General features: G+C 37.8%; 1 protein-coding gene across 1 annotated transcript in view; it reads right to left on the bottom strand.

The window, feature by feature from the left end:
- Positions 1 to 13,757, bottom strand: part of cdh5 (cadherin 5) — a 34,856-nt gene that overhangs the window by 5,749 nt on the left and 15,350 nt on the right. Inside the window, exons 7-14 of the mRNA XM_003438241.5 lie at positions 13,258 to 13,362; positions 12,849 to 12,991; positions 12,628 to 12,761; positions 11,496 to 11,605; positions 10,617 to 10,719; positions 5,333 to 5,463; positions 5,019 to 5,133; positions 461 to 593 (exon numbers count right to left, since the gene is read on the bottom strand). Coding sequence (XP_003438289.2) covers positions 461 to 593; positions 5,019 to 5,133; positions 5,333 to 5,463; positions 10,617 to 10,719; positions 11,496 to 11,605; positions 12,628 to 12,761; positions 12,849 to 12,991; positions 13,258 to 13,362 — 974 coding nt within the window. The remainder of the gene's footprint in view (positions 1 to 460; positions 594 to 5,018; positions 5,134 to 5,332; positions 5,464 to 10,616; positions 10,720 to 11,495; positions 11,606 to 12,627; positions 12,762 to 12,848; positions 12,992 to 13,257; positions 13,363 to 13,757) is intronic.

The raw sequence follows: 13,757 nt of genomic DNA, 5'->3' as shown, positions 1-13,757 counted from the left end.
ACAGTATAAGGTAAGGAGGAATGTTTAAATGTTTAAAAAGCTGTCTATGTTCCCAGTAGACAGTTTTAATCCTACATTTAAATAATTAAAGCTCCCTTCAGTTTTTGTGAGCTGTTTTTTTTATGCATGGCAGCCACAAAAGAGAAATTAATGACATAAAAAAGAGCATTAATGGCCTCACTGGCATTGCTGAAAGGGTGAGTAAAAAGCAACATTTATTTTACATTTTTACTTAAAATTGATTTTCTGTCATTCTTTGACAAGACTTTCTAAATTCTTGGGTTTTTGTTGTTTCATTCAGAGGTTAAAAATCTTTCCTCTGAGAGGTTTATAAAGAAAATGGAAGCAAATGTAAGTCTGCAAAAAAGGGGGGCTGCTGATAAACCATGTCAGCTCATTTCAGTTATATTCAAGTTGTCAGTTTAAAAGTGTATAGTGGTGCTTCTTTTCATCTGCATACCCATTAGTGTCCATCTCTCCTCCTCCCTCCTCATCGTATGTGACCAGCTGCTCATGAATCTCTCCGCTGTTTTTCATATTGGCCAGAGAATCCTTCTGGTAGCGTTTCCTCATCACGAACAGGATCACTATGACTTAAAAGCAGAAAAGAAACATGTGTTTAGAATCTATTCAGCTGATATCCAGCACAGCGAATCAAAACTGTTGCTGGTAGAAAATGAAGACATCAACAGTAAAACAAAAAGACAGACTGCAATGTCATTTATCCTTTCAGACCAATGGCTCTATGACTGTGAAATCATGATAGAGACTTGCAACCAAAGCAGAATAAGAATGGGGCCAGGAAACAAGTGAGAAAAGTAGAGCACTGACAAGGGAATGAGACTAGAGAACAGTGCAGTGACGAAGGGGAGAAAATGAGGAATAGATGGTTTAAGGTATCTGAGACGTTCGCCCCAAGCGTGAAAACCTTAAGTGAATCTACTCAGCCAGAGACATGCACAGAGTAACTGCACAAAGAAAGACAAGAAAGGGGAGCATAAAAGACAGGAAGAGAATTTCTGTAAACACCACGAGGGAAGTGGAAATGAGTGTGAGAAAACAACGTGCAGGGGGGTTGAGAAGGAAAGGAAAGAGAAGCACATGACGATGAAATAAACTATTGAGAAAGAGAGAAAAGGGGGGGCGGGGGTGTAACAATGGGAGTCTTAAATCACAAAATCAATAAAGAAAAACATTTGTTTCAGTTCAAGTAACAAAGACGATTATCAGACTTGAGACTTTTAATGTCTGTCTCGAAAACAATCGAGGTAGCATGCTGTGCACAGGGCAAAATATTCTAGCAGAACAAGGCCTAACTCTAAACCTAATTAAACGTGCAAGATTACAGATTATATGAAAATTTAATCTGATTTGAACTATGCCATTAGTAACTTTAAAAATCCGACTGGAACATCAATCAATCTGTGTTCCTGTAGTAAAGCAGCTATGAACAAGTATGCTGTTATTTATAAATGTCTTTTATTTCCACACGGGAACCCAGCTGTGAGGGAGGTGGGTTGCAAAGTGGCTTAAACATGTAGAGCAACTGTGGGCAAGCTGAAGCAGCTAAACAATGCACTTGATTAGATATCGACCAATTGGATGTGTAGAAGGATAACAGCTGAGCTCGACTTCATAGTCTGCGTGAAATAGCTCTTTGCTATTGTGTGTAAAACAATCTCAGAGAGAATGATGGACAGCCCCTTACGATAATCCCCTTATGATTTTATCTACAGGCTGTTAGACTAGAGCCGGTCTGATCATTCATAAACTGAAGCTATAACTGTAATTGTTTCCAGAACAACCAGGCTTACTTTAAAATTAAACGAATTGACTTGTATACAACATTATGATGACATTAAAGGGGGTTCAAAAAGTCAAACTTGATAAAAAGTAGGGTAAAAGAAGCTCAGTAAAGTTTTTGATTACATGCTGCATGTCAGTGGGCACGGAGTACAGAGGACAAGGAAGCAAGAGAAAAAAGAAGAAAACAAAAAAGGGGGGAGGGCACTGATTGAGAGGAGGAGGAAGTGGAAGAAATGGGCGACTTAGGGGTGAGGAAATCAGGAGAGAAAGAGAGCGACGAGGAGAGAAGGAAGGATACATTTGACATTAGATTAGGCCCCAAGCCTCGGTCCCGATATGAACCTCTTTCTCTCTCAGCGGACGGGCAGCATTAGCCATGCCTTTTAGTTGAGGGTGAGTGGGACTAATTTAAGTTTGCATGGGAAACCAACAGATTAATCTTTTACAACACATGCTCTGCAGTTTAATAAGCTCTGGAGATATCAGACTTAGAGGGACAAGAAAAGAGAGGGGGAAAAAAAGAAGCCCTTTCTTTAGAGAAGAAGGACTGAGAAAAAATGTCTTTTCGTGTGTCAAACCCGGCTTCATGTGAGAAAATGTGCCTGTGAATGGGGAGCACGCTAAATTGCTTTGGGCCCTGACAGATAATGACAAGTGCATTAAATAGTTAATCTAGCCTGTGTTGGGGCTGTTTGATAAAGAGAAGGAGAGATAGAAGGGGGAAGTTAGGGAGACAGAGAGACCCACAGGGAAAGAAACAGAGGAAGGGGGAGATGAAGGGAAAAAATGAAGGGGAAAAGGCCCGATAGTGAAGGAGTGTATTAATAGTTAATAGGTTGAGTGTTTGGTGGTGCTTGATAAGCAGACGGCACCTAAAGAACTGATAAACTCCCCTCATTACCACTCCTATTCTTCTGCTGCTTTTCCCACAATTCTCCTCTTCCGTGTCTCTCTTCTTTAACCTCTTTCTGTCTCTCTGTCACTCAGCCGGTCTCATTCCACCTCAATTCACCGTCTTACATCTGTCCGCCTGTTTCACCGCTCTCCACATCCAATATCTAAGTCTTGATATACACTTTTTTCCATGTGTCACTTTGCCTCCATCCCTCCTTATCTTAAAGTTCCTCTCCCTTTTCCTTCCTTCTTCAGTACATCTCATTCCACATCCCTCTTGTTTGGCCAAGTATCTCCAGTGTGCCTCTCATCCAACATGACAACTGTCTCTTTTTCCCAAAGAAATAAAAAAAAGGCAGGGGGCGAAGGTATCAAAGAGAATATTGAGCGCACAACTACAGGCATTATTTTCACATCCGCTGCTGCATTATTCATAAAACCAACAACACCAGAAGGGGAAAACGTTCCCCGCAAAACACAAATCTTATTTATCGCAAAGCAAGGGCAAGTGAATCTGTGCACGTGTCCCGATCACTCAGCACTGGCTTTTTGCATCTATCACTGATGCTGTCTTCATGAATTTGTCTCAGAGAATAACAATATATACAGAAGTTCTCTGCTTACAGGTAATAAAGTTAAAGAAGAACAAAGAAAAGTACTATTTTTACATTACTGTCTGTCTAAACATTTAGACATCTATCTTTGATTCAATCTTCAAATATTTCACAAAAGCTTGTTTATTATTTGTTGTGTGTGAACGCAAACAAACCCAAAACAAGGCGAGTGAAAATGTTGTTTTGTTCCTGTTGCTTAGAATTTTTTTAACTCATATTGTTCAATTTTTAAACTTTTCCTATTTCCAACAACAACATTTTTTTTATCCAATCTCTATTCCAGGCATAAACATGGCTGTCTACACAGTGGGTTAAAAATGTGACATGTTTCATTGCCCTTTCTGTTTGAAAGTTGTATCACCTTTTTCACTTCCACATCCCCTTCGGTGTGCTTTGCTTCATCCAAACCCATTTTATGTGTTTTTTTTCTCAGCTGCTCTCTTATGAGTTTATTTGATTTGGCACATTTTTTATGCCCCTCCCATTTTTCCAAGCATGTGACCCCTTCAAGCATTTTTTGTGTTTCCTCCTGGTCTCAAACCAGAGATCTTTCACACATAAGGTGAATGTGTTAACCACTACACCACAGGACTCCAGATCACACCCTGGAGTACACTTCAGTGAGTCTCTGAGGGTGAGAAAACACATCTGGCCACTGGAAAACAGTGAAAAATAGATTTTTAGGTAAGATAAATTTCTAGCTTTGAAATCAGTCAAAATGCTTTTGCATTTCACAAGCCAGACCGAGTGCAGAAATTAAATGATTCTGCGAAATGAAAATGGTTTTATTTCTGAATGTTTACTGGCTTTGTTATTCCAAGCAAAACAGGAAGACACATTTTTTGGAAAATAGTCAAATGTTGAAAAAAGCCAAAAATAATTACTACTGTAAGACAGAAGATGACATTAAGCAGTTCCTCTGGTATTAAAGGTGAAAAGCTATACTCTTAAGAAAAAACATGTCATTTGGATATATGGATTTTCCTGTTGTACTATAATCCCATTATTATGTGCACTGATATTGCACATGCCATTATGTGTAACTTGCACAAATTCTACAATACGAATGCAAAAAAAATGCAATAAATATTTCAATGCATTTCCCATACTTTCAGCATAAATGTAAATATTCTGGGAATGATGTGTTTTCACCTTTCTATATATTCTAACACAGACAAGCAAAAATAACTTAAAACAACATAGTGGCTAATTACTCAAGCAAATTCACATGCAACCAAATCAGGATCTATTACCTAATATTATAACAAATTAAAACTTCATTTTCATATCATATTCGTGATGGACAGTTTAAAAAAGGATGCTGAAAAACCAGATATATCATTATGCTTTCTTCCTATCAAAACCTGACACCTACAATACCCAGAATGCAACTAAACCACTGATAGATCTGTCAGATATCTGTTCAGGTCTCTTTTGGCCTCAAGCAAAGATGAGGAGCAGAGTACAGATGTCATTGCTTTCTATTAACTCCATACCTGCACAACTTGTAGTCATCTGTGACATCACTTGAGGTTCAGATTTTATGCAGCTAAAAAATAATTTTCTTATAAACATTAATACTCTTAAAAAAGCCTGTACACAGACTATAGCATTAAAAATCTCAGGGTTAAGTTTCTAAAAGTGAAAACAATGAAAGGGGGAAGAAAATAAGTAGTAAAACAAAAAAGGAAAAGATGAACTTACCCAGAATTGTCAGTATGCAAAGCAAAATGGCTGTCAGGGCATGAACACTGACTCCCATCCTCCGAGCCTCAGGTTTGCAATATGTACGATTCCGGTTGGCATCACACTGGCATATCTACAACATATTACCAATCAGTCAGTCAGTACCTTGCCCTAATGTCCATTTACTGAACATTCATTGAAGCTACAGGTTTACTGCATTAAAACTGGGTTTACCGAGACAAGACATTTCATCTGTGCAATTATTTTAAATGATCAGTGCTAAAATAATCTCAAGCAGCTTTCAATATCACACACACAAAAAACAGACATACCCCGATTGATACTGTGGAGACGCTGCTCTTGGAGGGATGTCCTCCGTCACTGACCCTTATATCCACCTTGTAACTCTTGGGGTCATCCAGGCTGAATGGGCCCTGTTTCACAATGAGAGCTGCTGTGCCATCTATACAAAGAGATACAAAAAAAATACACATAGTAAGTTACTTACAAAATATCACACCACCTTTGCCTCACAAATTTCCCTTAATTTGCCTCACTCATCACCTTGTTTCACTAAAGCAGAACTAATGCTCACCTGCTCAGTCTACAAAGTCTATTTATGTGACTCATGCTGAACAGATAAGACTAGATTTGAGATAAGACAGCAAAGAGAGAGTGACTAAATAAAGGCAGAGAGATAATTTGTGATTACAGCTTTGATGCATTTCAGATTGGAGTCAATTAGGATCATAAATAATTGCAGAACATTAAAAATCTGCAAAAGCAAATCCTACAAGGGGCCAAGGCGGCTTTTAAATGAAGTAGCAGAACAAATGTATTAACATAGATCACTCTCCTTTGCAAAGTATGTTGTTGTGATTGGAAATATCTCTTCATTACAGACTATTCTGTATGTAGTTTTGTCTATCAGTGACCAGACAAAGTGTGATACAGAAAACTTTGGTCATTTCATTGTCGTAGTTTACATTTTGTAGCCTCTCCATCGATTCTTTTCTGCCTTTTCTTGCCCCTCACCCCCTATTTCCTGGCACATGGGAACCCCCAGTGTTAAGGCAGAGGTTTGCCTTCCCACTCCCATTCAACAAGAGTAATTGCCATATTGACTTGTTGTAATAATGTGTGATCTTCAGTTACAATAAAAAAGGCACCTTGAGATTACTGTTATTGTGACGTTATTAAAGAAGCTATTAAAAAAAGAACTGAACTGAATTGCAGTTTTAGTTAAAAGAAACATGTTGAGTAGATTACATCGATGTCCTTTTCATAGACCTGAGCAACAATACAGTCATTAGTCAAACTCCTGGCAGGCAGAAATTTCCTGCCAAACGCTTTCCTTCACAATATCCCACCACTAGAGGAATTTCAGAGAACACAATGGCAGGAAGGACCCTTCTGAATACTCTCAAATAAAGAAACACATTCAGTAGCTTTGGTTTAAGGGCAAGTTCAAATGAAAACAACCTTGCGATTTTTGACATTTGGACTTGAAGTTCAAATCCAGAGTGTTTAACAGAAGCCCTGAATTTTCACCAGCATGAATAACTTCCTGCCTGAAAGCATTTTCACAAACACTTACACGGAGTCAAAGTATGTTCTTAAACTTAAACTTCTTTAAAGTGTTGCAATTCTTTTTCATGTACAAGTATTTCCAGTGAAAATCAGGTCACACTGTGTTGTGTGATTTAGGGGAACACTGAGAGCGTTTACTGAAAGGATCTGTTCAAGTATTTGTTCATTGTGTTTTGAGCACACAACCATTTCTACATTGGAAATGAAAATATATTAAATACCTGCACCACAATTTAATTATCATTATTATTTTTAAACTCTTCGGTGAAGGATATGTGAAATTGTTGCTCTTTGAATTTGCAGTTGAAAGAATGCTCATGAACACAAATGAGTATATAAACCCTCTGTCTCTAAAACTGTGCTGCAGGTATTTCAAGTGCCCGTGTATATGGGAAAAGCAGCAATAATGAATACAGGAGGAGATTCAGTTCTGTAACAATTGCTCAGACTTCCTCAATGCTGTATAGGAAATAAACAGCGATGACACTCTGGTGGTATCCAGCCACACGTGGTGTCCTTTTTGCATTAAACTATGCGGAGGTTACAGAGACGCACTTATGTGTATTATTCCAAAAGGCCAAGAGCACATATCATGCAGGACAGTGGAGCTGATTACAAAGAGAAAAAACGTACATGATAAAAAAACAAAACCAAACATCAAATATAAAAAAACAAAACATGCTTGAGAAGCACTGCAGTAGGGATTTTCTATTGTTTTTAACCATTTATCTTCACTACAAATACATTCTTTATTTTCTGAATTCTGATTTCTCTGCACGATGAACTAAACTAAATGATGAGACAAAAGCATGAACATCAATGAGACTAGCCTATATACACAGTGTCTTCAACATAATTTTGACTCTGTCCCCAGTCACATGACATAGTGATGAACAAAGCTCTGCATACCAGGTGCTTAACTAAGTTTATTATCTCAATAACTAAGACAAACCAGAAAATGCCTGTATGACAACATGTGCGAAGGTATGTGTGGAAAGATATGGGTGTAAATGAAGCCTTAACTAACCGAATAAAAGATGAAACAGCTTCTGTCCGCCCTTCATCTCATCCCTCCTCTCCATCTCGTCTCCTGCTCCGTTTTTGTTTGATTTCATCTCTTTCCTCTCTCTCTGGATATTTCTCACTATCCTCTCTATATTTCTTTTTCTATTTACATATCTTTCTTCCAGCATCTTATTCATCTTTTCTTTTTTTTCCCTTTGTTTTCCTACCTCCCCTTCCCTTTTGTCTGTCCGGCATTAATGGACTAAGCTTCATGTAGTCGTGTGGTCTGAACATGGAGTCCTGTCACTTCACTGTGCAGCTACATTGACTGTTGGAGTGTGAGAGTCTTTGTGAATCCCGTAATGAAGGTTGTTTTTTGCAAGTTTTAAAGAGCTGGTAGTCGATGAATATTTCAAAAGCCTTCACTTTCACTCTTGTTGTGTGTGTGTGTGTGTATGTGTGTTTGTGCATGTAGGCCATGTTTTCGTTTGTGTGTTAAGTGGTGTGAGGTGTTGTCAGATGGGTTTTGGGGGGCACAGTCTTGAGCCACATAGGAAAACATCGGTTTGCACTGACAACCAGCACTTTATCAAACAGCTACCTTCTTCTCTCTTCTCTCCTTTTCTCTTTCCCACCTTTCTTGCATCCCTGTTTCCTCTTCACCTTTTTAACCCCTGGTCTTAAATGTGGTGTTTCTAATGTTCTTTCAAGTCCTCATCTTCTCTTACTACTTTGTTCTGCAAGTGTCCTTATTTTGTTTTTCATCCCATGCTCTTCTTTCTTCTCCTCCCCTCTCATTGGCAAGGCACTGCTTTTCCTCCCTCTTCATTAGTTTTAGTCCTCTTTTATCTCAGGTTCTCATCTTCTGTTATTCTCCTTCTTCATCCTGGCGTTGTTCCCGCTGGTGCAGGGTCCGCTCTTTGGCAAAGGTTTCTCCAGCTGGTTCTGTCCAAGGCGTCCTCAGGTGATGCATTGACGGTCTTAATGTCTTCCTTGATTTTGTCCGTCCACCGTTTCTTCAGTCTGCCTCGAGACTGTTATTCTCCATTTAGTTGTTTTTGATTTTCTATTTTTACTTTCCTTTCCTTCTTTAATCTTTGCCTTACGTAAAGCATCCATTTCAGTTTTATCTTCATTTTCTTTCTTTTTTTTACTGCTTGTAAGTCTCTTTCGGTTCAGCTCCTCCCTCTCTCCTCTTACTCCTGAACATCTTGCCTTTTTAAAAATCTTTTCTTCCACCTAATTTTTCTTTGCTTTTGCACTATTCTATCTTTCTTTCCTCCTTCAGTTCAACAAGTCAACCCCTCTGGGCACATGCATGAGTGGAAATTGTTGAGTAAAGTTCACATCATTTTTCTCTGTTTATCTTCTTTTCAATATGGTTCAGGTTTTAGATTAGATAGATTAAATACTAACACCTCACCTAAATCTTTCATTTGATTACCTTAGGCTTTCATCTACTTGTACTTTTTAATTTTTGACTGCAACAGTTGGTATGACTTTCCCTCTGGCTGTCATGGATAATGACTGAATATGATGATAAAAATCATGAATGCACTTTTACTTGTGCTGTTATGTATCCTATACTGAATGACCTCTTCCCTAAAGCTGATGTAACCAAGCATCAACCTTATGGAATGGCATATGGAATAATCAAAAAGAGATCTTTGTATTGTGCATGCTGGTGCCAACTAGCTGGTGTAGCTCATTTTAGTGTCTACAGACATACTACGTCCTGAAAAAGACCACTGCATCATTTAATGGATGAGAATCAAACAGTAGCCATCATGACTTTGAATCCTTTGACTACTTTGAAGACATTAGTTTCAGAGGTTTTAGTATTGTGTGTATTTATAATAATGACTTTTCTCTGATTAAAATTCTTTGTCATCCTCAATATATTCCAATGTACTAATTACGCCTCATTTAATGAGAAAAACTAAAGCACGCTATAGATATACTAAATTAAATTAGCAAACTAGCATGCCAGCACAATCCACTAAAAATACTGCTCACAAAACTGGTTAGTTTTACAGGTGATCTACAGCAGTTTCACTGTTTTTTAAGCACAGGTGCAGACAGTTCATCTTCATATCAAGTGCAAAACATAAGACATGCTTTTTTTCTAAATTAAATGTAGTCACAATTAGCATCACAATTAGCAGTAAACTTGTAAATCAGTTAGCATTTCTAATTTAAATATTCTTATCTTTATATTTTGCACCTTGAGAAAGAAAGGAACTCTCACTGAGAAATTTTGTCACTGTGCTCTTTGTAAATACCCAAAGTAATTTTTTTAATGCCAAAACCCAGTTTACACTCCTACAAGTTATTAGTAAACCAGGCCCATAAAATATATATCACTAGTCTGTCACAGGGGGAATCACATAGAAGCAAACAATTCACACGCACAGCCTATTTAAATTAACCACTTGCTAATATGTATGTGTTTGGACTGTTGGATGAAATTGCAGTACCTGGTGAGAACCTAAGTAGGCACAAGGAGATCATGCAAATTCCACAGAAAAAGACCCTAGCCAGCCACTGAACTTGAGCCCAGGACCTCTTTCTACAGTTTCCATAGTTAGTAATTGTCCTCTTGATGTAGTTTCTCTTTTTTCCGTCCTTGAATGTATTATAGACCTCTCAACAGCACCACTTTGTGTTACTATGTTCTTTGAACATCATCAGCTGTGACAAGGTTACAATACAGATGGAGTTATCTTCAAGCCCATCGAACCAATAGCTCTTATTATTTCCAGTCTTTGCTGTTGTGCATTTTAGATAGCACTTATGGTCCCAGACAGGCTCTCAAAATCTCCCGTCTGGCTCAAAGAACCGAAGGATGTTTTCGGAAGTTAAAATAATTTTACATTTCAAAAACAGAGCATTGGGCTTCAAATAGAGTTCCAGTTGTTGCATAGCAACAAGTGCCAAGGCTAGTGCTTGCTCAGAGCACCATTTAAAGCAACAAGCAAGAAAAGAAAAGTAAATAAATGTTCAGTATACAGAAAGACTTACTGCCATAGTTTCTGATGGAGAAGTTGGAATTCTCACTCGCCAAACTGAAAGTGAAGGCAACTGGCTGATCATCTTTATCTGTGGCAGTCAAGGTTCCAATTATCTGAGGAAAGACCAAAAAATGACTCAAAAATAAGTCTTTCTGTATAACATTCATTGCAGTCAATGTGTGCAACCCATATATGTAAATTATATATGCACTGATTTATACAGGCATGCATGGCGTGCATGTGAATCATTGAGTCATCTACTGCCATATACATGGCATGTGACAAAAACACAGTTTTAGGTTGGGATCCAAATTTCAGATTATGTATATTAAAGTCACAATTAGAAAAAAAATCAAATAAGAAATTAATTGTAAATAATGGACAAATCTATTGTAGCTTCCCAGGCTCCATCATTGAGGAGACAGACACCTAAATATGTGTTTAGGCTTTTACGTAAAACGCATTCATTATCCCAGCTCATCACATGCTTGGCTTCATGTGAGTTTTAATTCAGAAGACACATCAACAACACATCAGCATGATCTGTTGGCGTTTAGTTTCCATTAAGATGCATCCTTTAATAATAAGAAACACGCTTCTCCTCATGTTTTCTCCTAACTTGACACAGCAGATGGCCGACCTTCCCCGAACCTGGGTCAGCAGGAGATTTCTTCCTGTTAAAAGGGAGTTTTTCCTTCCCACCATCACAAAGTGCTTGCTTATAGCGGATAATTTGATTGCTGGGGGATTTTCCTGAATATTTAGTCTTTACCTTATAGTATAAAGCCACTTGAGGCTAATGTTTTTTGTGTGATTTGGTACTATATACATTAAAAAAACATAATTAAAATCGATAAATAGTATGTATATAAAAACTATCACCTCTTACCGTATTAGACTCATCGTTCTCACATATATAGATGTCGTCAACTCTGAGTTCAGGTTCATTGTCATTCACGTCCTGAACATTAATGTTAACTTTTACAACTGACTCCAAACCTACAGAGGAAAGAAAACATCAGATTAATGACACGTCCAACAATGAAAATAGTCCAAATAAATGCACAAAAGCTGCAAACAGAGATTCAAGAGGGCATTCAGCAGTGTTAGTATAATTTTGTCTCATTCAGTATTTGCAGAAGAGATGCAAATGTGGAAACAACTGCACTTTTTGTTTCTACAACACTTTTCTCAGTCTGTGTCATTTATCATCAAATACTGAAGCCATATAGGAATGAAACACAAAAGTTCTTAAACTGAGGATTTAGTTGTCATTTACTTTGATGCGCCAATGTAACAGTGATTAACTATGCTGGAGATTAGGTGTGCATATCTCTGTCACTGAAGGAATAGATTAAAGGTCAAGTAACTGAAAGGATTTCTATTTGTGAGCTGTTTGTTGGACAGCTATTTTCGTCACATTAAAGCATCTTTTACATTTATTTTATATCACTGATGTTCTTTTTGAATATTCATCTTTTGATAAATATGTGAGTCTCTTTTTTGTCTCTTGTACTAAGATTTTGAATCTATCTTTAGTACAGAACATGTACTGTATATCGAGGACCTTGTCAAGCTCAGGGGACCATTGTCTTCCTTAAACGCTGTGACAAGCCACTAAAATAGATCTCTGGATTTCATTCATTGCTGATCTAAAAATATAGAGTTTGGTTTGGAAGCTGGAAGTGAACAAAGAGACACTCTAATGTGATTTTCCTGCTTACTCTCTCCTTCTCATGTGGGTCGACCAGGTGTTATGGTGATGTGTTAAATCTGTAAAAATCCCTGTTAATGTGTTACACTCCCATCCTTCAATAAATCTACAAGAGATGTTCAGCCAAGAGAACAAACTGTCTTTTTTGGCCTTTGTACATTAACTCCCTCCCTGAAACCACGTGTTTTAAAACAACATTGCTGTTGTTTTAAAACACGTGGTTTCAATTTTTCATGTGAGGATGTATTGTTTAGAGGAAACGGGATTAATAAACCCCGTACAGCTCTTATGAGAGTGTGTGACATACCACTTGGCTCCTCTTGCGCCTTAACTTGAAACATGTGTGTGGGCTTATCCTCTCTGTCCAGATTTCTCAGAGTGTACAGTTGACCTGTGAGTCGGTTGATACCGATAGGACAGTCCGGCTGCATGATGGAGAACCTAAACAGAGAGAACAAGATCACTCTAACAAACACTTTACAGGATTAGTAACACTATTACTTATTTTGGGGAATGCGTGCAGCATACTGTATGGTCTTGTTGGCTCTGTCAGGATCTCTGGCTTTGATGAATCCTATGTTGTTCACATGCATTTCTTCCTTCACGTTAAAGTTGTACATGTCCTCAGAGAAGATCGGTGGCTCATCTACATCTAACACGTTGATGTTGACCTATCAAGTTTGGCAACAGTTTAGACCAACATTGGAAATATAATTATGAAACTATGAATTTTTTTTCTATAATCCTTTACACAGCATCACACTGTGTCCTGCTAATCCAAATCTGTGAAAAGTACTTCTTGACAGTGAAGCATTAAATACATTCCTCAGCATAGATTCTCTTTTTTTTAGAGAATGAAAATCAAGTCGGCAACTGGCTTTGAAGATGGCGAAAGTGATCCAGTTATACATTTTCAGTTGCCCTGTTTGATATTTACCTGTGCACTGGTGACTGCAGTGTTTGTGTTGTCAGCAGGAGTTCGGACATTTTCTTTCATCCGGACAGTGAAAGAGTAGCTGTTTGTCTTCTCAAAGTCCAGAGCCTAGGGAACAAAGACAGTGTGAGTGAGTAAGCAACATGTCAGTGCTAATTAGATTAGAATCGATAGCTGTGACTCTAAGCTTCAGTGCAGAGTCAATACTATCTTTATTACATAAATATACAAAACAGTTTTAGTAGTGGAAGGTTGCGCTCTTTTAAACATTAAATATTCGAGATTTTTGTTCTCGTTAATTTCCAGTTTTTAACGGCATCTGAAATTAGATTATGCTGTTTGCTTAAAGCTCTCACTAACACAGAACTCAACTGTATGCTGTGTGAATCTGATGCATTTGGGTTCTGTTACTATTTCTTTCAGTCTTTCACAAAATTTATAGTAGTCCTTCAAAAATATGTTACTCTTTAAGCCTGTCAACTTTAAATCTTTTGACCTCATTT

This window comes from Oreochromis niloticus, linkage group LG13, assembly GCF_001858045.2.
Source record: "Oreochromis niloticus isolate F11D_XX linkage group LG13, O_niloticus_UMD_NMBU, whole genome shotgun sequence".
In the NCBI taxonomy this organism is placed as follows: Eukaryota; Metazoa; Chordata; class Actinopteri; order Cichliformes; family Cichlidae; genus Oreochromis; species Oreochromis niloticus.
This window is presented reverse-complemented; position numbering and strand designations above follow the sequence as displayed.